The 26349-nt window shown below is 38.8% G+C and overlaps 2 protein-coding genes across 10 annotated transcripts in view; both read left to right on the top strand.

The window, feature by feature from the left end:
* ANKIB1 (ankyrin repeat and IBR domain containing 1) overlaps positions 1–26349 on the top strand; it is a 159579-nt gene that overhangs the window by 107675 nt on the left and 25555 nt on the right. For all 9 annotated transcript variants that reach the window (XM_012450828.2, XM_064380395.1, XM_012450827.2 and 6 more), the window contains 3 exons: positions 7260–7404; positions 9061–9227; positions 18949–19037. In XM_012450828.2, the coding sequence (XP_012306251.1) occupies positions 7260–7404; positions 9061–9227; positions 18949–19037 (401 nt within the window). The remainder of the gene's footprint in view (positions 1–7259; positions 7405–9060; positions 9228–18948; positions 19038–26349) is intronic.
* Positions 658–3219, top strand: LOC135276516 (high mobility group protein 20A-like). Its single transcript, XM_064380404.1, has one exon. The coding sequence runs from the start codon at positions 1377–1379 to the stop codon at positions 2418–2420; it is 1044 nt and encodes a 347-aa protein (XP_064236474.1). The 5' UTR covers positions 658–1376; the 3' UTR covers positions 2421–3219.

Raw genomic sequence — 26349 nt, 5'->3', positions numbered from 1 at the left:
TTTGGGAGGCCTAAGTGGTAAGATTGCTTGAGCCCAGGAGTTCAAGATCAGTCTAAGCAACATAGCAAGACCCCATTCCTACAGAAAAATTAAAATTAATTAGCCAGGTATGGTGGCACATGCCTTTAGGTCCACCTACTTGGAAGGCTGAGGTGGAAGGATCACTTGAGCCCAGAGGTCAAGGCTTTAAATTTCAGTCATTAGCTTATAGTTTAGAGGTGTTTCGATAACCCAGGGAGATTATATGAAATGGGAAGGGAAGAATTTTCAGGTGAAAATCCAAGAAGCAATATATCCTTTTTTTTTGAGATGGAGTCTCACTCTGTCACTAGGCTGAGGTGTGCAGTGGTGTAATTTCGGCTCACTGCAACCTCCACTTCCAGATTCAAGCAATTCTCCTGCCTCAGCCTCCCGAATAGTTGGGATCACAGGCACCCGCCTCCACGCCTAGCTAATTTTTGTATTTTTAGTAGAGACCGGGTTTCACCATGTTGCCCAGGCTGGTCTTGAGCTCCTGACCTCAGGTGATCCACCCGCCTTGGCCTCCCCAAAGTGCTGGGATTACAGGCGTGAGCCACCGCGCGCAGCCACAGTATACCTAATATACCTTATATATCACTGTTTAGCACAGGAGTGAAAAAGGCACTTGTGAAAAAATGATTAAGGAGCTACCAGAGATAGGAAGAATGCCAAGGGAAAAAAATTAATTCCTAGAAGCCAGAGAGAATTTGAAAGAAGGAAATGTTCATAGTGTCTCATGCTCTCGACAAATCAAGGAAGATAGAGACTGTGAGGTCTTTAATAAATTGGGCTAATGGGTAGGCATTGTGGCCCAGTGAAGAGGTGATAGAAGCCTGATGCTACAGATTGAGAAGTGAATGGAGTGGATGAGGAAGGAATAACAGATCATCATAAACTATTTTATCAAGAAACTTTGATGTGACAGAAAAAGAAAATGAAACTAAAGAGTCGCATTGGGGCAAAATAATCCCTCCATTTTTCTGAAGGTACCGTGGGTAATATTTCATTTTTCTCCTCACCGGAGCAATTGTAAATGTTATGCAGTAAGAGGAGTTACCTGTGGGAAGGTGGTTAAGCGATTAGGTAAAGAGAAGGAAAGGACACCAAAATAAAGTGCTGCGGAAGAATTTTTGTCCAGCTGTGAGATGACGAGTGCGTGGAGTGAAGGCGATTGAGAGGGGCTGAGGGAATTGTCCTCTGTGCGAGGGACTTTCTTTAGGCCCCAGGCCCCTTCCTGCCCCTGTCGTCAGCAGGAAGGAGAAATCACTAATTTCCATGATTAGAAGATATACAAAATAGAAAAGTTTCAAGAAAAGATTAAGGAATCTTAATCTTGGCACAAATCACCAAGAGGGATGGAAAACTTGATGACTAGTTCCACTCTACCGCCCCTTTTTGCAGATGAAGATGGCTCCAAGGAGAGTAATGATCTGGCTACCACTGGGTTAAATCACCCGGATGTTCCATACAGTAGTGGTGCCACATCATCCACCAACAATCCAGAATTTGTGGAGGATCTCTCCCAAGGTCAGTTGCTTCCAAGTGAGTCTTCAAATGCAGCAGAAGGCAATGAACAGAGGCATGAAGATGAGCAAAGAAGTAAACGAGGAGGCTGGTCCAAAGAAAGAAAGAGGAAGAAACCTCTTCGAGACAGCAATGCACCCAAATCCCCCCTTACAGGATATGTTCGGTTCATGAATGAGCGTCGAGAACAGCTTCGAGCAAAGAGACCAGAAGTCCCATTTCCAGAAATCACAAGGATGTTAGGCAATGAATGGAGTAAACTGCCTTCTGAGGAAAAACAGCGCTACCTTGATGAAGCAGACAGAGATAAGGAGCGTTACATGAAGGAACTGGAGCAGTATCAGAAAACTGAGGCCTACAAGGTCTTCAGCAGGAAAACCCAGGACCGTCAGAAAGGCAAATCTCATAGGCAAGATGCAGCCCGGCAGGCCACTCATGATCATGAGAAAGAAACAGAGGTGAAGGAACGGTCTGTTTTTGACATCCCTATATTTACAGAGGAATTCTTGAACCATAGCAAAGCTCGGGAGGCAGAGCTCCGCCAGCTTCGCAAATCCAACATGGAGTTTGAGGAGAGGAATGCAACCCTGCAAAAGCACGTGGAGAGCATGCGCACAGCAGTGGAGAAGCTGGAAGTGGATGTGATCCAGGAGCGGAGCCGCAACACAGTCTTACAGCAGCACCTGGAGACCCTGCGGCAGGTGCTGACCAGCAGTTTTGCCAGCATGCCCTTGCCTGGAAGTGGAGAGATACCTACAGTGGACACCATTGACTCATATATGAACAGACTGCACAGTATTATTTTAGCTAATCCCCAAGACAATGAAAACTTCATAGCTACAGTTCGAGAAGTTGTGAACAGGCTTGATCGTTAGGGAATGGTTCTTAGAGCTCCAAGATGTTCCATAAGTGTTTTTACTTGTGAGGAATGAGAAGCCATCCATGGAAATTTGAACTAAGTTGGGGCAGGGAAAGTGTGCAGATCCCTTTGCTTGTGAAAGAATTATCCGTGAGTGAAAGGCCGTCATCCCAGGAAGCCATATGAGGGAGCAGCAACATGTGTATGAGCTTCCTGTGGAATTGTCCTCATGTGAGACTTTGAAAGTATCCAGCTACTCTCCCCGGTCTTCAGGTCCCTATCATTTCCATCTCTCTTAGAGTGGATCTGCATATCTTCAGCTTACTAGGTGACCCTGATGCTGACATCCGCTGCTGCAGAAAGGAAGACTTCTCATTGTTGCAATTTTGCTTAGACCCTTTTTTCAGTGGAGCTCCAGTTTTGTTACCTAGCTGTCACTTTTTTAAATGCCTCTGGGGGTCATTTTTGCTTTCTTGGCACCCACCAATTTATACATCTCCATTTTCTGACCTCTGGACTTTGTTGCTCAGCAAGGTTCTGAAGGAGAGTTTCTTGCATTGGACAGGCCCAGTCTTCTCCCATCATTGCCCTGCTGTGACTCCAAAGAAAGGAGCTTCTTGTTGACAGTGCCCTGTGGAGCAAGGCTGTGTTTCCTACCCCGCACGGTGCTCAGTGGGTGCCAGCCCTCAGTGTGGCTTTGTGATTCCTGCCCTAAAGGAGAATGCTCTTTCCTTCCTCGCTGGTACTGCCTGCTGTTTTCTAAGCATTGCTCCTGCACAGACATGGAGTCCCAGCCCCAGCAAGGCTCTTCTGTTCCCATCTGTTGGCAGTGTCTTGTGGAGCATTTTTGCTGAGGAAAAGGTCACTTGTAAACAGAGGAGAAAGGGAAAGAGTACAAAGCCCAAAGTTTATTGCAAGTGAAAACTGAGGGAATCCCTGTCTTCTTTTGGAATAATGATTCATGGATCTACATAGGTGGAAATATCATTCAAAATAGTCTGTTGAGCTCACAGAAAAGGCCCGAAGAATTCTTACGTCCTTTGTCTTCCTTCTGTACCCATTAACTGCTGAATCCATGTGAAGAAGACAGGCTTCCTTTCCTTCTCCCTCCTTAGTGATTTTTTTCTTTAATAGCATAAGTAAAGAGGTCTTTTTGGTTCATTTTTGTTTGTTTTGTTTAGAGATAAGGTGTCGCTGTGTTGCCCAGGCTGAGTGCAGTGGCTATTCACATATGCTATCATAGCACATTACAGCCTCCAACTCTTGGGCTCAAGCATCACACCTAGCAGTTTCTGGTTCCTTTAACAGCAAAAGGAAAGAGAGGTTCTGATTCTTACCTCAGGGTTTTTTGGTTGTTTCTTTTTCTGTTTTTTTGACACTCTAGAGCACAAGGCTAAAGGTTACAGCTGAGATCTTTGGAACCAAAGCAGAGCCCATTGTCTGGGCACCACACCACTGCAGGCAGGTGGATAGAAGTGTGGCCCCTCTCACAATATGCCTGGAAGTCAGGGTGTAGGCAGAACTCCCTGTCATGTTGCTGTACCATCCTGGCTTCTCAGCATCTCCTTGCCTGTTTTCTTTATTAGTCCAAAGGAAAACAACAACAACAAAATCCATTTTTAAAGTATCTTATGTGAACATACATCAGATTTCCATGTGCTGAAACCCACATACCATCACTTTGCAATTTTTTAGAATAAGAATCCATTATTATCTATTGTTATCAGCCTAGCCAGCTCTCCTGCTCTTCTGTATTTTCCTATTTCCCTGCCATCATCTGCTATTTCTGCCACTTCTCTTAGACTCCTTGTCTGCTAAGTCCAAGCCACAACTCACTGTCTGTGGCAGAAGGACATCCAGAGCCCATTGTGGAGGTTTGTGTCTTCTCTCTGCCAGATGCTTTCTGTCCTCTATCTTCCCCTCATATTTCTGTTTCTCATCTGTGTTCAGTTTTGTGCAGCATTGTTAGCACTGCTTTTGTGGCCAGAAAAGGCTATAATGTGGTCCAGGATCATCATTCTCCTGACTCTAGATGGGACACTAAGACAGTGACTAGAAACATTTGCATATTCAGAAATACATGAGATCTCAAGAGAACCTACAGTATGAAATCATTTTCACAAAATAAGCAGCTTGTTTTTGAAATGCTCTCTTTCCCAATAACTACCCACCTGACTCTAGGATGATGCTAGGATGCAGATGCGACAAAACTGTCAGTACCTATAGAGCAGGTCTATGCCACCTCCTGTCTCCTCTGTTCTCAGTGAGGAAGGCAGTAAATGAAGTTACAGGCTAGCACAATACCTAACTCATGTTTCCCAGTTCACTTGTAGATATTACTATATGTTTATGTTCTCAAAAAATAAGCTGTTTCCTATTCAGTGTTACAGATTTCTTTCTTTTTTTAATTAAAATACAAGGAGCAGCTTAGGAAGGGGAGACAAGGTATTTTATTTCTGACTAATTCTAGAAAAAACTTGTATACATGTGTTTGGAACTGTTGAAATGCCAAGTTTTCTGTATAAGTGTTTTTGTAATTAAACTTTCAGATTTTCTTTGTTTTTTAAGAAGTTGATATGCTTGTTTGACATTTGTCTCATTAAAACTTTTCTATGTTGGAAAAAAAAAAAAAAAAGAGTCATGTGGTTAGAAAGGGTTTTTAGAATGGGAAAAACTTGAGCATGTTTATTGTGCCCAAGGTAAGAGCCATTAGAAAGTGAAAGAAAGAAAAGATAGGTTAATGGATAGTGCAAGTGTCAGAGTTGGCCAGAGGATTTGAGGATTAGCTTGGGGGTAAAAGAGGAAGCTCTCTCTTTCACTGAAGTGAGTGGAAAGAAAGGAAAGATTGCTAAAGATACTACTGGGTCTGAGGTGTGGTAGACAGCACTTTGAGTGAGAGAATTGCCTGATGGGGACTCTGTTTTCTATGAAGAGCCCAGACAAGGGTATGAAAGAGAAGACGGAGCAAAGGGAACAGGGCTGCCACGGTCTCAATAAGGTTGCTTTTTTGGTGTTTTTTTTTTTTTTTGTAATGCAATGGAATTAAGAGAATGAGAGAACTAAAGAAAAAAAAGATACTATAGTTGGAATAATCAAACTGTTGATGGTAAGGGCTAAGCAGTTGTGATTTAATGGCCTGGTTTTCCATTTATTTTCTCTAGATTTAAGTGTTAAATTCAATATACATAATATGTACTTCAAATTTTTGTTTCTTGCTTTTCTAAGGGCTATATTGCATAATAATAATAATAGTAATCCTTGCTACAATGTATGAATTCTTACTCTATGCCATGCACTATGTAGATTGTTCACATATATAATCTGTTTAACAACCCTGGGAAGTTCACATCATTATCTCCATTTTACATATGGTGAAACTGAGGCTTAGAGCAGTTAAATAAATTGCTTAAGATTATATGCCATGTTGGTGACAGATCTGGAATTTTCTAATTCAAAACCCTCCGTTTAGCTGGGCATGGTAGTACATGCCTGTAATCCCAGCTGCTCACTCAGGAGGCTGAGGTGGGAGGATCACTTAAGCCCAGGAATTTGAGACCTGGGCAACAGAGAGAGAGAGAGAGAGAGAGAGAGAGAGAGAGAGAGAGAGAGAGACCCCACCTTAAAAAAGAAAAAAAAAAAAGAAAGAAAGAAAAAAAAGAACCCTGCTTTTAATCTAACCTTGGGCTAGATTCCTGGTTGCTTTCTGTACAGGGCAGTTTTCCTTACTACTAAAGTATACCTAAGTAGGATATAAAACTTATTTTAATATTCATCTAAATGAAATATAAAGAGAAAACCTATAAACCTATTTTTCAAAAAACTATGCTATATTCTAATGCCACCCCAAAATATCTTGAATTATCTATGGCTAATTTTTATACCATTGTCCCCTTTTCTTTAAAGCTGTAGCATATTGAGAATTGAATATGACCTGAGCCACTCATTTCTGAATTTTTAATTTTAAATAAAAGTACTTTTGCCTGGCACGGTGGCTCACGCCTGTAATCCCAGCACTTTGGGAGGCCGAGGCGGGTGGATCACGAGGTCAAGAGATCGAGACCATCCTGATCAACAAGGTGAAACCCTGTCTCTACTAAAAATACAAAAAATTAGCTGGGCATGGTGGTGCATGCCTGTAATCCCAGCTACTCAGGAGGCTGAGGCAGGAGAATTGCCTGAACCCAGGAGGCGGAGGTTGCGGTGAGCCGAGATCGCGCCATTGCACTCCAGCCTGGGTAACAAGAGTGAAACTCCGTCTCAAAAAAAAAAAAAGTACTTTTTCAGATTGTTTCAGATTTTTAGAAATGATAAAGCAAAATAGAAACATTAAAAAAAAACAAGTGTATATATATATGTGTATGCATATATATTGATATAGAAAATGAATGACTTAACGATAATATGCATTACAGTTGCTATTTCACATGTTTGTTGGTATTATTTTAATTATACTCTGACAAAAAATTCAGCATAAAGAAAAATTGACCAAGTACAGTGGCTCATGCTTATAATTCCAGAGCTTAGGGAGGCAAGGCAGGAGAATCACTTGAGACCAGTCATTCGAAACCAGACTGAACAACATAGCAAGACCCCATCTCTACCAAAAATTTAAAAATTAGACTGGCATAGCAGCATGCAGCTGTAGGCCTGGCTACTCAGAAGACTGAGGTGGGAGGATTGCTTGAGCCAGAGAGTTTGAGGCTACAGTCATCTGTGATCATGTCACTGTACTCCAATCTGGGTAATAGAATGAGACCCTGTCTCTAAAAATAAAGGAAAGAAAAAGGAAAATTCTTAGAATGTATGCACAACTTAATATCCTTGCTCCTTTGCTGTCCATTGATCATTTTAATAGGTTTTTGAATCTGAAAATTCAAGAAGGTGAAGCTCACAACATTTTTTGCCCTGCATATGATTGCTTCCAACTTGTGCCTGTGGATATCATAGAAAGTGTAGTTTCAAAGGAGATGGACAAACGATACCTACAGTTTGATATTAAGGTAAGTATGCTGCCAATTTTCTGTCCAACATTTATAACATATTTAATTCTTGTTTTATTTTTGAAAACAAAATAATGGGCTCTAACTTTTGTCAGAAACACTGTCAGAAAAGTTACATAAAGTAATGGTGACAAAGTTTTAAGCTAAAGTGTTATTTTATAACAATAATAGGAAAGGGGGAGGGAGTACTGGTAATTTATGAAATTTAAAATAAAACTATTTCTCAGAACTGTTTATTAATTAACCTGTTGCACTTTTATAACTGATCAAGATAATGTTCAAATTAGATTGTACCTACTTTAAGTTTTCCGAAAGACATTATCTTTTATGTCCCTAAATAAAATATTTGGAAATACAGATTCTCAACTTGGAAGTTTATTATTATTTTTATTCCAAGTAATAGGTTTATATAATGAATTATAATGTTTATTTCTTTTTTTTTCTGTCTTCTTTTTTTTTCCCAGAAGTAATAGGCAAGTTATTTTATTTTGTGTGTATGATTTAAAAGTTACATTTTAACTGCTTTATGCAGTTAAACTGAGTGTAAACCCTAATTTTTTCTTTTTCTTTTTTTTTTTTTTTGGAGATAAGAGTCTTACTCTGTCGCCCAGGCTGGAGTGCAATGGTATGGTCTCAGCTCACTGCAACCTCTACCTCCCAGATTCAAGCGATTCTCGTGCCTCAGCCTTCTGAGTAGCTGGGATTACAGGCGCCTACCACCACTCTCAGCTAATTTTTGTATTTTTAATAGAGACGGGGTTTCACCATGCTGGCCAGGCTGTGTTGAACTCCCGACCTCAGGTGAATCTGCCTGCCTCAGCCTCCCAAAGTTCTGGGTTTACAGGCATGAGCCACTGTGCCCATTCCCCTCTTCATTAACACAGAAAGTATCATAATATTGATTATTATGTATTATTTGTGTACCATTTAGCAATTTACTGTTCTAATACAGCTACATGCAAGTTTCTGCTTAACAATTATAGTCATCAGAAAAGTGACACATTGTATTAGAAAACTTTTTTTTTTTTTTTTGAGTTGGAGTCTTGCTTTGTTGCTTAGGCTAGAGTGCAATACTGTGATCTCAGCTCAGTGCAACCTCCACCACCCAGGTTCAAGCGAGTCTTCTTCCTCAGCCTCCCGAGTAGCTGGGATTACAGGCACCCACCACCTCAGCTAATCTTAAAAGATTCGCCCACCCAGCTGATCTTTTTATTTTTAGTAGAGATGGTGTTTCACCATGTTGGCCAGGCTGGTCTCTAACTCCTGACCTCGTGATCCACCCACCTCAGCCTCCCAAAGTGCTGGGATTACAGGCATGAGCCACCACACCCGGCCAAGAAAACATTTTAAAATTATATATTTTCTGTGTGAACAATTACATTTTTACTTTATCATCATTTACCTGGTTTATAGCTTAAAGAAAACATAAATTTTTAAAATCATGTTGTTACTAAGTTAATTGCCATTTTCTCCTTCTTAATAATTTTTTCAGTACTTTGCAGTCCTGTTTACCTTTCTTGAGACTGACAACTCCTTGCATTTTATTTCACTCTTTTTCTTTCTCTGCTTTAAAGTACATTATGGTAGAGGTACACTTAGTATTAGAATTTAGCATTAAAATATTTTTTGTGTGTTTTGTTATTGCTGTTTAAACAGGCCTTTGTTGAAAATAATCCTGCCATTAAATGGTGTCCTACTCCAGGCTGTGACAGAGCAGTCAGACTAACAAAACAAGGGTCAAATACATCTGGATCTGATACACTCAGCTTCCCATTGCTGAGAGCTCCTGCTGTTGATTGTGGAAAAGGACACCTCTTCTGTTGGTTAGTATAAGACAAGTTGGAATCAGCCTAATTACTTTCCTAATAGTTGTTAAAGAGACTTTGCCCCTTGAGTCAGGCCTTTAAATTGTAGTGTACTTGATAATATTCTTCTTAGTTTAAGAAACGTGTAATAAGTAGTAATGATTCATATTTTTTGTGTGCTTAGTGTGTGTCAGGCACTACACCAGCTATTTTTCATATATTGAATTCTCCCAACAATGCTGAGTTGAATTGATGTTATTATGCCCATTTTACAGATAAGGAAACTCGGGCACAGAGAAGTTCCCCAGGGTTATACAGCTAGAAATTGGCAGAAATGGGATCAGAACCTGTCTGTTTGATTTTAAAACCCATGTACCTAAACCATAATACCAAATTGCTGACCATAGATTAGAAAATGTTTAGAATTTAACCTTTCATTAAAAATACAAGTCTAGCAGCAAATCTTCACCAGGAGCTCCCAAAATTACTAAGGTTACTTTTCCAAAATTTTATCCTGGGCCCTAACAAGTAAGATTTTGATTTAGTAGGTTTTTGAGTGGGGCTCTAAAAAAAGAAAATTTAAAGTATCCCAGGTGATTCTAATGCACAGTTCTAGTCAAGAATCAATGACTGCAGGCTTGTTGTGTCTTGTTTTGTTTAGTTTCTAGTGCCTGATAGTACTCAGTAAGTACAAACTGATGATAAATCAGTATTGGAAAGGATATGTAACTCTGAATACTCTTGACTGTATATGTGTTAGCTATCAGCACTCTACTTATTGATAGTAGATTCAGTTAACTGTTTTGTTTTAATTAAATGATAAAAACAATAGTATTTATTCTGCTTTTTGCTCATTGCCAGAATTACCAGATATGCATGGATACACTTTAGGTGGATGTAAAACTCTAGTCTTTACTTTTATACTTAACAGAAACCAGAAACTAATTTTATCACTGCTACATAGTAGGAAGGTGTAGGTACGGAACCATCCCTACCCTGGGACAGAGTCTTGCTCTGTCACCCAGTCTGGAGTGCAGTAGTACGATCTAGGCTCACTGCAACCTCAGCCTCCCAGGTAAGCAATTCTCCTGCCTCAACCTCCCAAGTAGCTGGAACTACGTACAGGTACATGCCACAATACCTGGCTAATTTTTTGTATTTTTAGTAGAGACTGGGTGTCACCATGTTAGCCGGATGGTCTCAAACTCCTGACCTCGTGATCTGCCCTCCTCAGCCTCCCACAGTCCTGGGATTACAGGAGTGAGCCACAGCACCCGGCCACTCTGGTCTACTTCTTACGTTCACCATCATCATTAGTTAAAAGTATTTATTGAACTGCAAACCCCTTACTCTAAGTCAGGGGTCAGCAAACTATTGTCTACATGTATTATTTAAAATAACATTTTATTTGAACACAACCACCCCATTTCATGTCATTTTATTATGTATTGTCTGTGCCTGCTTTTGGGCTATGACAGCAGAATTGAGTAGCTGAGACAAAGACTGCATAGCCTGCAAAACTCAAGATATATACTGTCTGGCCCTTTACAGAAAAATTTTCCTGATCCCTCCACTATGGTGATTAATGAAAGGAAAACCGTGCTTACTGCTTTCATGGCTAAATCAAACTAAGCAAGCAAAATAGCAACAAAATACTGAACAGTAGGTTATATCTATATGCCTTCAGGTGATTTTTCAAAACACTTAAAAGGCAGGAATCTGCAGAAATGGGATTAGAACCCAACCTTCTATATTAAGGTCTTACATTTTTATTATTCAATGGTTTGGTTCCTAACTCACCTTATTAACCCACCATGAGAGATAAAGCTTGAAATGAGAAGGAAAGTTAATGCATATGAGCTGAATTGGTAGCAAATTAATGGTATTTAGATTAATATGAACCTACTTTACTGTAAAGCAAGTATATAAAAGTAATAAAGGAGCTTTCTCTTCTGAGCCAGTGTGGTTTCCAGAGATAATTAAACTCTAGGGTCCTAAGGCAGCACCCATTGTATGCATCCTATGCATCTAAAATGATACTAATTATATAGCATCCTTGGAAAAAATGAGAAAAATTGTCATATATTGTAAAGTATTTTCTGAGTTCTGTGGTTCAGATGAGGAATCCTGGTTGAGAAAGACTGATTTAGAGGATTAGTTGGAGAAACGACGAAGAAGGAAAACATAAATTAGGAAAATGTCTAAAAGATAAAATAAAAAGATTAGTTTTTGCTGAGATCAGATAAAAATTAAGTTTTGAAGGGAAAAGAAAAAAATTTGATGGCATTGTCTTCTTAAGCACTGTGGTTTCTGTGATCTAGCTTTTACCAGTTTTCACTGTAGTTTAGCTTTTAATTTCTTGTGTTCTTCCCCATTCTCTTTGTATGCTGCAAGTAATAATAAGTTTAGTTTGAAGATAAGAAAAGGTAATGGAAAAACCTACAAATATAGGTCAGACTCTAAAAACTATGTATATATATCTATAAACATAGACGATGCTATAAACTATAAATATCTAGAATAACATTTGAGAAATATATCAGCATACTTTTTCTCATGCCCCAAAATATCAGGCTGTTTATACTCAAGACCCATTGGAGACTATATACCAAGATCACATGCCCTACTTTGAATTTTATCCCAGTTCAAGGGATCTGTGAATGGCCACATGGACTAAGGTCATACTTGGTAATTATTTACTCTTCTGTTCATAAGGGTAGTAGAGGACCTAACAAAATCATCACTTTTTGGACATAGCACCAGAGAGGAAGAGAAGAAGGTGACTTAAATGAAATAAAAATAAGTTTTAGTGAAGGACAAACTCAGATTTAAGTTCTTCAGCTGAATCCTTTGCCTTTCAGTTTTATTAAGTTATAGGATGGATTTTTTGCGTTGCCTGCTTCACCTCTCTAGGCATTAATTTACAGTGCCTGTTTTTTGCATTGTTAGCTTTGTACCCTTATTCATATAGTATAAGAGCTTTGACTGTAATTTTAAAATCTAAGTAGAAATTGTCATATGCTTTGTGTTGCCCTTATCTCTTATTTCAATGAGAAGCAAAATCTGTTCATGAAAAAAAGCAGCTTTGCAAAAGAGATCTTCACAAATTAAGATTCTGGTTTTACTTCTTTCCTTCTTCAAAAGCTCAGAAATAATTTTCTAAAGATGACTATAAAAAACACAATAATAATTTCTAGTTTCTGAGAACTATATATGACAGAAGCAATTGAGCCATACCCAAGAGATATCTGCATGGATATAACTAAATATATTCATTTTTGGGAGACAAGTAGTATTAATAGGCATTCCCGGCCGGGCGCGGTGGCTCAAGCCTGTAATCCCAGCACTTTGGGAGGCCGAGGCGGGTGGATCACGAGGTCAAGAGATCGAGACCATCTTGGTCAACATGGTGAAACCCCGTCTCTACTAATACAAAAAATTAGCTGGGCACGGTGGCGCGTGCCTGTAATCCCAGCTACTCAGGAGGCTGAGGCAGGAGAATTGCCTGAACCCAGGAGGCGGAGATTGCGGTGAGCCGAGATCGCGCCATTGCGCTCCAGCCTGGGTATCAAGAGCGAAACTCTGTCTCAAAAAAAAAAAAAAAAAAAAAAAAAAAATAGGCATTCCCCTTCCCACTGCAAGATACCCTTATCTATCTGTTCACCAAGTTCCTAGCCCTCTGTAACTGAAGTTAGCATGCTTTCTCCCCCTAGCCTTTATAAATATGATCTGGACAAAATTATCTCCAGATAATATTCAAAACCTGGATGGACTCTGACTTGAACCAATGACTTTTCCTCTTTTTTTTCTTTTTAATTAAGTAAAATAGGCTACTGTGTAACTTCTCTGCCTTCTGAACTGACACAAAGTCTCTCTTCTCTGAGACAACCCTTCACAGATTTTTTTTATCAGAAATACGTCTTGGCCTCCAAGCCAAGATGGGATGGTGGCCATTTCTTTCCTCTCTTTTTACTCTTGTCCCTTTTAAGCACCAGTGTCCATTGGAAACTGAAAAGCTTACTTGGAATTTCTCTTCTAAACCCATAGACAGTCAAACATATTTTATTCACTGAAATTGATTGGCAGGAAATATTCTAAATAATAATATGGTAGAGTTTAAATATATCACCTAGCAATTGAGCATTTATTTACTGAAACTATGCAGAGAAGTCTTTAAAAGGAACAAATTTAAAGTCCCTGATATGAAGGCTTGAATCATAATGATGTACAACTTGAGAAACCACAGTATCGGATTTCTAGTCCACTTAAAAAGTTCCCAGTGGATCAGAATACAATGTGCAGACTTGTCAGGTATTGGAGAAAAGTCTGAAAGTGAGTATCTTTTTTTCTCCAACATTCACAATAAGGATTTTGATCAATACCTACTCCTTTATTAGGATCATGGGTCTTTTTTGAGTTAAAGCAATAGTTGCATGTATCATCTCCCTCTCCATAGACTTCACAGGCCAAGAGACTTCCAGGAGCCCTCTGGACAAAATAGATGAAGTAGTCTGCATTTGCGGACCTAATAATTGTGTCTCATCTTTTCTTACAAAGTCAGTTTTATGCTCTTAAATTAACAGCTCTAGTTTTGGAAAAAAAGATTTTTCTAGATTGGTAGTATCTAGCTATTTAAGTATCAGACTTCTGCCAACTAGCAAAACATTCTCCAGCTCTTCACAGGCCTAGAAATAAAAACATGATGCTACTTATTTGGCAGTTCAGTCGTAAGACCTTGTTTAAATATCATGTGTACTATCTGCAGAGTAGCACATCTGCATAAATGAGTATTGCTTGAGGGTTCAGTTTATGAAATTTCCACAGAGTACAGAGTGATAATAATCTGGGAGATACAGGACCTGCCTGTGAGACAGCTCTACCACTAACTAGTTGTGTGGCTTGGTGATAAACATCCTCTCCTAAAATAATGTGATAAAATAAAGCCTTCCTATCTGATGCAGTCAACATAGAGTGCAGGTTCCGGAACCAAACTATTTAGCCTCAAATTTTAGCTTGTCTACTCTTTACTTGTATGGCCTTTGGTAGGTTACTGAACCTCCCTGTGCATCAGGATAAATAGTACAAGTTTCAAAGAGTTGTTAAGAGAACTAAATGAGTATTTAGAACATTGCTTGGTATACTAAAAAATGTTAGCTAAAGGAGAGAATCATAAAAATGAGAATTTCTACTTAATTCACTCAGAATTTCTTGTTAATAAAAAGTTCTACAATGGCACTGAACTGAAATTGCCAACTTCTGCATAGGAATTTCTTCCATCAAGTAATAAATTTTAAAAGTTTAGTGGAAGATGTTTCCTTTTCCAGAGCCCTTTAGAACCACTGTATAGTCATACCAGCAGTTGTGCATACTGGCACATTTTCTTTTTTCTTTCTTTCTTTTTTTTTTTTTTTTTGAGGTGGAGTTTCGATCTTGTTGCCCAGGCTGGAGTGCAATGGCGCAATCTCGGCTGACCGCAACCTCTGCCTCCCAGGTTCAAGCGATTCTCCTGCCTCAGCCTCCCAAGTAGCTAGGATTACAGGCATGTTCCACACCATGCCTGGCTAATTTTGTATTTTTAGTAGAGACGGGGGTTTCTTCATGTTGGTCAGGCTGGTCTTGAACTCCCAACCTCAGATGGTCTGCCTGCCTCAGCCTCCCAAAGTGCTGGGATTGCAGGCATGAGCTACCACGCCTGGCGCATACTGGCACATTTTCAAGGAGAGAGAGCCATTCCTTGATATTTGATGTTAACTATCCAATTACATTTGAACTAGGTTGAGGACTTTAAATCAGGCAACTATTTTTTTTTTATATAAGCTTTTACCAGGGTACTTTTTTCTCTGAATAAACCCATCCTATTGGTGTCTCTGGCTGAGATTCAGTAGGCTGTGTCCCTAGATTCCCCTCCTCATACTTTCATTTTACTGACATTTTGAGATATGGTTTCAACAACAGATACCAGGACCTTTAGAATACTTGTCAACAGTCATTGGTTAAAATTTTCTTCAGGAATTTAGACCAGGAGCAATGGCTCACACCTGTAATCCTGGCACTTTGCAGGGCCGAGATGGGTGGATCCCTTGAGCCCACGAGTTTGAGACCACCTAGCAACATGGCAAAACCCTGTCTCTACAGAAAATACAAAAATTAGCTGGGCATGGTGGTGCACACCTATTGTCCTGGCTACTTGGTAGGCTGAGGCAGTAGGATGGCTTGAGCTCAGGAAGTGGAAGCTGCAGGGAGCCAAAATCACACGCCACTGCACTCCAGCCTTGGTGCCAGAGCAAGACTCTCAAAAAAGAAAAAGGAAAAAAAAAAACTTTCTTCAGGAAGTTAGTATTCTAGCATCTTCACTACTTTTCTCAGAATAACCTCTCTTTCCTACATTGATCATTTAGATTGTCGATTACGTATTATGTTTAGTGGCATTGTTATTACTATACTTTGGAGAATTCTGAGTTTATTTTTCCAGATGCCTTAATTTTTAAAGATATTTTATAATATTAAATAGTAACCTCAACCTCTAATTCACAGTCCATGCTGTAGCTTCTTTTTATTTATAAGCTGCTTCTTTTTATATCCTTTCTTAGTATTGCATTGGAAACTAGCAGAAACTGTGCCAACCAGTTATAACACCCTAAAGTGGTCCTACTGATTGGGCTTGCAACCAAGGAAGCAGCAAGTCTGTGTACTCCTGTAAGGTTTTGGAAAAGAAAACCTTCTGTTGCTACCTAATACAACACAGCCTTGGAGAGCCAACACATTGATAAGCAATTACGGCCTTTTGAAGAAGTGGCTTTTTTTCCCAGACTTTATTTGAAAACACTGGGCTTTGTTCCCCAGTGATTTTTTTTTTTTCCAGAACATTTTCAAAAAATGTTCTGACAGCAAAACCAGTATTTACTAGTGTTGATTCTGCTAGGAAAAGAATATTGAATATACTGTTAAAAGTCTCCAGAGGAAAAAAATCTTAATAGAAATAATTTATTTCGTTGATTGTGTTTGTTTGTTTTAGTTACTGCAGATATATAAGGGCTTTTTGTGCTTCAAGGCTTTTTTTTCTAGCTTTATTGAGATGCAAATAACAAGCTTTTTTGAAAAATGAGTCATGAGAAATGTAGATTCTCCATTCCCACATGTGTTTGCAGGCACCATATGGAAACACTGTTCCTAGATCTGTGGCATATTTCTTACTCTAATGTCTGCTAGCATGTATGCCAAATTAAAATTAACCGTTATCACATATACCCCTTACATTTCTGGAAAGTAGAGTTGATGTTAATATGAACCAAAGTGAATCTGATATATTCACTTTTTTTAAGAGATGAGGTCTTGCTGTGTTGCCCAGGCTGGAGTGCCATGGCTATTCACAGAGTGATAATAGCACACTACATCCTCGAACTCCTGCTGTATTGATTCTTCTGCCTCAGCCTCTCAAGTAGCCACTGTTCCCAGCTCACTTCCATATTTTTAATCAACCCAATATTTTTTGAATATCTGTTAAGTTACCACTACGTTGCTAGGACCTCTGTAAAACCACAGTTATGGAAAAGATTTCCCAAATGCCAGATTAGATTTGATAAGTTAGGAGTGTAAGGAAACTAAATTACCCTTTCAGGGCAATTGGTGCATTTTTTTCCCTACCATTTGACCATTTTTTAATTGTTCAATTCAGTGACATTAATTGCATACACAGTGCAGCTATAAACTCTCATAACCACTTTTTATTTTCAGAACTTTTTCATAATTCCAAACAGAAACTCTGTAACTCTTAAGCAGTAACTCCCCATCCTCTCCTCTCCCAAGCTGGTAACAACCACTCTACTTTCTTTCTCTATGAATTAGTCTATTCTAGATATTTAATATAAGTGGAATTCTAGAATGTTTGTATTTTTGTGTCTACCTTCACTTAACAAAATATTTTTTTTAGCAAAATATTTTTAAGGCTCATTCGTAGTGTAGCATGTATCCAAATATTATTCCTTTTTATGGCTGAATATTGTGTATACGTGTATATGTGTGTATGTGTATATTCCACAATTTGTTTATCCATTCATCTGTTGATAGACACTTGGGTTGTTTCCCCCTTTTAGCTGTTATGAATAATTCTGTGAATGTTGGTGTACAAGTTTGAATCCTTGCTTTCAGTTCTTTCATACCTTAGAATGAAATTGCTAAATCATATGGTAATTCTAAGTTTAACTTTATGAGGAGTCACCAAACTATTTTTCACAGCAACTGCATCAGCATTTACATTTCTATCAGTAGTGCACAAGGGTTCCAATCTTTGCACATCCATACCAACATCTTCTGTTTTTTTTTAATAATCACCGTCCTAACGAATAGGAAGTAGAATCAATACATTCTTAATTACCTCTTAGTTTGTAAGACTACATGAGTCAGTTGGTGTGTCTTCTTAACACACTTAACCTTTTTTTATTTTGCTTCCTTGAGATGGAGTCTTGCTCTGTCACCTAGGCTGGACTGCAGTGGCATGATCTCAGCTCACTGCAGCCTCCGCCTCCCAGACTCAAGTGATCCTCTTACCTCAGCCTCCTGAGTAGCTGGGACTACAGGCATGAGCCACCACTCCCTGCCCAAGCTTAACCTTTGTAAATAAAATCTTTTAAAATAGCACTGATGGTGATATCACTTCCAGATTGGGTTGTTTTCTCCTCCAAATAATATCACTGACTGGAATAATTACCTTTGTTCTATACAATAATTAAAATTGCAGTTTTGAATTAACATGGTAGTCTATAAAGGCTTTAGGCTTGTTTTAGTGTTTGACTTCTTATATAGTTATGGAAAGAATATAAAATAGAGTTAAAATGATAAATTGATGTAATTAATTATTTAAATCAAAATTTGCCAAATTCTAATAAAGTAGATTGAGTTACCCCAGCTGTTACCTGGAGATTGAGAGGTAAAAGTAACTACAATAATTTGACTTAAAACGGTGTTTTTCAAACTTTAAAATGAAGAAGGTTCATGTGGTAATTTTGATAAAATATAGATTCTAATCTAATCTCATGAGGCCTGTTCTTCTGCATGTCTAAAAAGCTGCTCAGTAGCGGCCAGGAATACACCTTCAAGTAACAATAATTTAAAATATTTATAAGGATAAAACATAATTGATTAAAATGTTTTAAAGCTCTGAAGACTTGCAAATCTAAGTTATAAATATAAATCTATTGAGAACTTTTGAAATATGTAAATGAATACTGATTTTTTTTTAAAAAACTGGTCTAATGATATTAAGCTTTGGAATCTCATTTTCAGTTTGTCTGTTGAAATGCTCCATCTCTCATTAGTCACTGTGCCTTAGTTTTTTCAACTTTAAAATTGGAAGAACACTTTCTACATTTTTTTTTTTTTGAGATGCAGTTTTGCTCTTGTTGCCCAGGCTGGAGTGCAATGGTGCAATCTCAGCGTACTGCAACCTCCACCTCCCAGGTTCAAGCAATTCTCCTGCCTCAGCCTCCTGAGTAGTTGGGATTACAAGCATGTGCCACCACACCCAACTAATTTTTTGTATTTTTAGTAGAGACAGAGTTTCACCATCTTGGCCAGTCTGGTCTCAAACTCCTGACCTCAGGTGATCCACCCGCCTCGGCCTCCCACAGTGCTGAAATTACAGGCATGAGCCACCACACCCAGCCTCTACATATTTTTTTTTACCTTGATGTTGATAAAGAATATTTTTAAATTGTCTTTTCTATGTTCTTTTTTTCTTTAGGGAGTGCCTTGGTGAAGCACATGAGCCTTGTGACTGCCAAACATGGAAGAATTGGCTGCAAAAAATAACCGAAATGAAACCAGAAGAACGTAAGAGGAATTTTAGATAGCTTTGCTACATATTTCCTTATAGCATTCAAAAGAAAATGTCGTCATATCTTTTTTGGTCTTCATTTAAGAGGTTTCCAAATTTGTTAATGCAAGCGCTCTCCTGTTTAACTTCACCCCTTTGACTAACGTCCTTTTGGAAGTAATAGAGTTTTGGCAAGGAGGAATCATGAACAAGTTCCATGTTTCTAACAGACTTACTTTCCAGCCAAAGACAAACAGGGTAAATAGGGGTCACAGCTAAGCCTCCTCCTACAGCCCTTTTCTTTTATCCTAGGGTCAGCCAACCAGTTGTTCTGTACTATGTGGGAAGTAGTATATGATCTGTAGTTTGAGTGAGTTTCCCATATCCCTGAAAGCTTCCAGTGAAGGATACAGCAAGTTAATTTTTTGCTCTTGTGTGGTTCTATAGATTTACTGATGTTAAATACCTTATAGATAAATGTTGTCACTGAGACTTCTATAAATACGTTATCTCTGTTAATCGTCACAGAAATGATATGAGGTTGATGTTGGTAATCCTGTTTTACAGAGAAAACTAATGCTTAGATTGGGTTGAAGGACACAGGACATGCGCCTTGTAAACAGAATGGGTTCGAATCTCTGAGGGGACTCCCTTTTTAAACCCTTCCTAATAGCAGTTCCCACGTTTGACAGATAAATCTGTCTGCTTTGCAATAATTTCCCATCTTCTAAAATGTTTTATAACAACTGTTTTCTCTCAAAAAATATAAACAAAAATTAATTTAGTTCTGGTCTTTTTTAAAAAAAGATTTAGATAATGGTGTTAGCTTGAGATGTTGCAAGTAAGGATCAAGAATTAACTCAATAAGTTTACACTTATGAGTAAAGCACATAATAAAGATAATGCCAGACTTCAGGGTATGCAGAGGCTAGAGGGAAGCAGTCAGACATTACAGTATCATATGATAACTGATACAGTTGAGTAAAGATGAGAGTCCAGAAACAAGAACGACAAACTCGGGTTCAGAGGAGAAAGGGTATCAAAGAATCACCTTGAAGGCAGTGAGCTATGAACTGGATTTTAGCGTCTCCGCCTTGTGGTATGTAATTATTGTCAGCAACTGAACTAGCATTGAGACAGACTGCCCAGCAGCCATGATACTTTACAGCCCTGTATTATATCAGGGAACTTACCACTGCCTGAGGACTGGTCCTCAGCATTTTAGATCTACAAGGTTCACTCTGTCCACTGACTCAGGGTTATTATGACCCTTGGAGAAGAGACTACCATAGAAATCAGAATGCCCAGTTATTAGTTATTAATGTGGGTGATCCCTTTCACTTGTTGAGAAGGCTTATGTCCATTATCAAGAGCAAAGAGTAGTGGATTATCTTAGAATATAGTGAAGCCTGATTAAACATTCTCGTCCTGTTCATGAACCATTCAGTCAACAGATTTTTTTAAGCCGAGTACAGTGGTTCACACCTGTAATCCCAGCACTTTGGGAGGCTAAGGCAGGTGGCTCACTTGAGGTCAGGAATTCTAGACCATCCTGGCCAACATGGTGAAACCCTATTTCTACTAAAAATACACAGATTAGTCCAGCATGATGGTATGCACCTAGGGAGGCTGAGGCAGGAGGATCACTTGAGCCCGGAAGGTCGAGCCAAATCACACCACTGCACTCCAGCCTGGGTGACAGAGAGAGACTCCGTCTCAACAACAACAAAAAATTTTTTTTTTCTTAGTACTTGTTATGTGCTAAGCACTTCCCAAAACAAAAATACCTGTATAAGGCCAGGCACAGTGACTCACATGTGTAATCCCAGCACTTTGGGAGTGCAAAGTGGGCAGATCACCTGAGGTCAGGAGTTTGAGAACAGCCTGACCAACATGATGAAACCCCATTTCTACTAAAAATACAAAAATTAGCCAGGCATGGTGGTGAGCACCTATAATCCCACCTGCTTGGGAGGCTGGGACAGGAAAATCACTTGAACCCAGGAGGCGGACGCTGCAGTGAACCCAGATTACCCCAATGCACTCAAGCCTGAGTGCCAGAGTGAGACTCCGCCTAAAAAAAAAAAAGCGTGTGTAGATTGTGCTTGTTCCCCAGATTCATTGTACTAGCCATTGCTCTTCATACCCACCATTTCTCCTATTCTCCTGATATGTATGGGTGTTGTATGTGTGTTTGTGTTCCATAAATAGATTCATACCATTATCCTGCAGCACCTTTAGATATGACAAAACAATTGGAATTTACTTTTCTCCTTGCTTCTGGCAGCTAGAAATATTTATATTTCTATTACGAATAGCTTGCTATTGCCCACCTTCCTACATTTCTTTATACATTTCTTTAGAGCTTAAGGTTAAGTTCATGGGAGAAACTTGCAAGAGATGAGGCTAGAAACGTAGGTGTTGTCAGATTGTGAGCATTATTGCCAAATTGTTTTGAATTTATCCTCCTAACAGAATAAGCCATAGAGTGTATTATTTAAGTAGGGAAGTGGCAGTATCAGAAAAGTTATTTTTATCAAGATAAATGATGAGAGTGAAGGGCAAATTGAAGAAAAGGTAGACTAAAGGTAGGAAGGTGAATTTTTTATTTGAGTCAGAGGGTAAATTACGCCAGTAGTGAAACAGGAAACTCAAATAAACAAGTAACTTTGGTGGGGGGTGGGGAATAATAAGTTTTGGTGTGAACATTCTGAACTTGAAGTACTTACCCAACATGTATGGAGATGTCCAATGGAATTTTACAAGTGTTCGTCTGAAACTCAGAAAAGATGCTAAGAATCTTAGGAATAAATTATTCATTTTAAATGTTATATTCATTATTTAATTAACTTTTATTGAGTGCTGTTGTATGTTAGAATACAGAAATAGGATGCCCTCGATGCTGTTGAAGTTTATATTTTAGAGAGGCAACTATATACAAAACTAAGGAAAAATGTGTTCTGAATGTGAGAGAACATTGTTCATGTATGTGGTAACTTGTAGGAGAGGGGAAAGATGAAGAAGGAAGAGGTCAGTTATCTATGGGAGAGGGTTAGGAAACACTTTATAAAAGAGTTGATGCTTAAGCTGCATGTTGAAAGCTGATAGATGTTCTTCACATGAACCAGAATAGGAAAGACATTCCAAGAATAGGGTGAAGTAGTAATGTGAAGTAGTGTGGCATATGCAAGAACTGTAAATAATTCATACAATCAGTGCGATGGTGCATTGAGAGATGAGACTGTGCAGACAGGAGTCCAAATCAAGTGCTTGGCACAAAGAGGTGGTTATGCACAATGCTAGGAAATCTGACCTTATCCTAACACTGAAAAGGAGTTTTAAGTAGGAGAGTGATGAATGAAGAAGCTTACTGACAAAGATCACTCAGGCAGAAGTATGAATGATGAAATGGAGACTATTGAGAAACTAGGTAAGAATGCTAGTTTTGAGACAACTTCAGAATGATCAAGTGAGAGGATAAGAGGGCTTAAGATGGGTAATTCAGGTGAGAGGGGGTATATGCAGGAGAGCTTTAAGATCTATTAAATAATCTTACTAAGTAGTAAACCTTTTGTGCTTACTAGTTGCCTAAAAGAGTTTATGTACCATAAGAAGTAATTAGTCTACCATATTATTCTATTCAATTCTTGAGTAGAAAATGCCCATCGAATGTTTGAAATATAAAGCAAGTAGTTTTCTTTTATTTTCCTCCAAACCCCCACCCCAGTCTCCAAGGTGAGTTAGCATCTCCACAGCTGTCTAGATCCTGGGTCCTGGGAACTTGAGGTGAATACTGATCTTGTGGGCACTAAGTGACACACTGGCCCTCTCAAAGTGCTACTATCCTGTGGCATCAGATGACTTTGTGCATCACTTTCCCAGTCTTTTGTCACCAAATCTGATCCATTACCCTGAAAGAACCGTTCTTCTTTCAAGGTTTCAACTGTAAGAACAAATCACTCACCAGGTAACTGCTGATCATTCACTCAAGCAGTCTCAAACTATGGATATGATCTTTTAGGTTTATATGGTTCACTTATTTTTTTCTTCCCACAATTCTTCAGGTTTATTATAATCTTCATTTTGCCTGTGGTCTAATTAGAGTAATTCATCTCCCTACTTGCCCTTAATTCACAAATTACCCCACTTTTACAGAGGGAGATACCAAGGCCAAGAGAAACAAAAATGTTCTGCCACACAGCAAATCCATTTCACATCTGGTATCAGAACATGGAAAAAGTCTTTAAAGCAAGTATTTTTAAGTTGATGGCTATTTTTAGTTATTTCTTACCATATTAAAAATGGATAAATCATTTCATACCCACAGATAAGTTTTTGCTAGGGAAGGAGAAGGAGAATGGCCTGGCTAGTGAGAACAGATGATGGGTGGGACTGTGAAAAAATGTCCTTGGACATGATAATGATCCTGATACTAAGAGGAGGAAAGAAATAGAAAAGCTAGAAAATGGTGTATACATGGTTACTTCTGATGGCCAGAGATAGGGAGATCACAAATTTAAGAACTGGAGATCACCCTTGAAGATCCCAAATGGGGTTTTGATTTGGAAAGATGGAAGAATGTTTGAAAACATGATAGGAGACAAAAGACTGAAGGCACCTGAGATTTGTTCTACCAGAGAAGGAACCAAGCCAAGGCTGCAGAGAAAGTCCCAGTAGTTGTTAAGAAAAGCCTAGGAGTTTTCTCACTCTACTGATCTGTGTCTTCCACACTGAAAGATGGTGACTAGTAATGGCCACTTACATTTATGAAACTTAGGGTGAGGATTAAAGTAAACAGTAATTGGCCAACTATAATACTGAAGTAGAACACCATCATTAAATATGCAAAAATGATATTTCAAAAGGAAAAGTATCATGAGGTACTATTTTAAGTTTATGTGTTACTTTGGATTATAGCATTTTTACTTTGCATTTTATGCAAAAAAAAAAAAGTCATAAGCATGTTTAATCAAGTTTGTAGTTTCATGACATAGTTTTCTTCTTTATGTCCAGTTTTCCAAAGTCTTTGAATTATGAGACTCAGGGTAAGAAAATCTAATTAATAAGAAAGAAGTATTAGAAAATATATGGAAATCAATTCAAAGAATTAATTTCTTTCTTTTCTTTTCTTTTTTTTTTGAGGTGGAGTTTTGCTCTTGTTGCCCAGGTTTGAGTGCAATGGCACAATCTCGGCTCACCGCAACCTCCGCCTCCTGCCTCAGCCTCCCGAGTAGCTGGGATTACAGGAATGTGTCACCACACCCAGCTAATTTTGTATTTTTAGTAGAGATGGGGTTTCTCCATGTTGGCCAGGCTGTTCTCAAACTCCCGACCTCAGGTGATCCGCCCACCTCGGCCTCCCAAAGTGCTGGAATTACAGGCGTGAGCCACCACACCTGGCCTAGAATTAATTTCATAGAAAGATTTAAATAGTGTTTAAGTGCTGAAATTGCCTCTATTGTGTCTAATTAGAGCAAGAAGCAGGAATGGTTATATTTTCTATGAAATGATGGTTAATTTATTAATTCTTCAGACCAATATTTTTCATAGGACCTACTCAGTAAACGGAATTCAAATTGTGTATTTAAAAATTCAGTCTTTGACTAGGTGCAGTGGTTCACACCTGTAATCCCAGCACTTTGGGAGGCCAAGGCAAGAGGATCACTTGAGAATTAAGAGTTCAAGACCAGCCTGGGCAACACAGTGAGATCCTGTCCCTCCAAAAAATTAAAAACTTAGCCAGGTATGGTGGCACATGCCTGTAGTCCTAGCTACTTGGGGAAGCTGAGGCAGGAGGATCTGTTGACCCCAGAAGTTGAAGGCTACAGTGAGCTATGATTGCACCACTGCATTCCAATCTGGATAATTGAGTGAGTTCCTATTTCTAAAAAAAATAAAAATTAAAAATTCAATCTTTAAAAGCAACTGTGTTTTCACATGCATACATGTTGATTCTATTAATAGATATTAGATTTTGTGATACTCTAATACTTTATTATGAAGTTAATACGTTTTACAAAGAGACCTAAGCACACTAGATTATTAAGAAAGAAGATCAAGATATAAAAGAGATGTGACTGAAGTGAAGGGAAGAGTTTGAAAGTCAGTAGAGGTGAAAAAATCTCACCAGATAGATTGAAGGGAGATGTGGTGTTGATGTTAAAAACAGTATGTATAAGCTGGATGCGGTGGCTCATTCTTGTAATCCCAGCACTTTGAGAGGCCAACGCAAGCAGATCACTTCAGGACAGGAGTTTGAGACCAGCCTGGTCAACATGGTGAAACTCCATCTCTACTAAAAATACAAAAAAAAAAAAAAAAAAATTAGCCAGGTGTGGTGGCGGGCATCTGTAGTCCTAACTACTTGGGAGGCTGAGGCACAAGAATCACTTGAACCCAGGAGGCAGAGGTTGCAGTGAGCTGAGATCACGCTACTGTACTCCATCCTGAGCAAAGAGAGTCTGTCTCAAAAACAAAAAAGAATATTTAAGGAACAGATATATGGAATAAGCATGTTCAGAGAATTGGAAATAAAGGTATTTTTTCCAGCACGAGTTTTTATTATAGTTGTAGTTGGTTATTCCCTGAACATGATTTGCTTCATGCAGTTCACTAAAATGCAGTTAGGGATCACATTCTCTCCAAGGGTGGAAGAAAAAACGGTTATGTTGCAGGCCACACTGCTGCTTTGTTTTAATGGCTTTGTGCTTTATTTATTATAACAATGGACAATAAGAGTCATAAGAATATGTTAGTGCCTCTGAGCTAACAATAGTGTTGATGCTGAAGGAAGAAGAAAGGCCACACTTTTAACAAAAATTAGATGTTATAAATGTGAAGTATACTTAAATGATTAGGTTTTACAGCAGTATCCTTTGTAAGTGGAATTGCCTCCACAGCTTGACCTTATTAGCCCTAAGTAGTTTCTTCCAAAACTACTGTCACCCACCAAATTATCTGAGAATTTCTCCCACCAACACCTTAATCAAACCATCTTCTACCAAGTATGTTTACAACTGGAGTAAAGTCTGATCAGTTTATTACTGCTGTTTCACTTGCTATGTGGAGTTTAAAACCAGTGCTTTTACAGTCCAACAGTAGCTGCTGTTCTATTGTTAATATAAACTTAAGTAGGTAAGCACTTGGGGTTCCTTGCAGCAAGATAGCACCATTCCTGCACTGCTAGGCTCCATCAGAAGACTGCTTCTAGTGCTCAGCCCTTCCAATCCATACACAGAGCCACTTTCCAGGGATCAGTGAGTCCAAACCTTTGTCTCCCTTCCCTCCCCAGGGGCTTATATCTAGGGGTTGGGTAATTTTTCTTTTTGA

This window comes from Aotus nancymaae, unplaced genomic scaffold (genome assembly GCF_030222135.1).
Source record: "Aotus nancymaae isolate 86718 unplaced genomic scaffold, 86718_ANA_hifiasm-v0.15.2.pri h1tg000025l, whole genome shotgun sequence".
Classification (NCBI taxonomy): domain Eukaryota; kingdom Metazoa; phylum Chordata; class Mammalia; order Primates; family Aotidae; genus Aotus; species Aotus nancymaae.
This window is presented reverse-complemented; position numbering and strand designations above follow the sequence as displayed.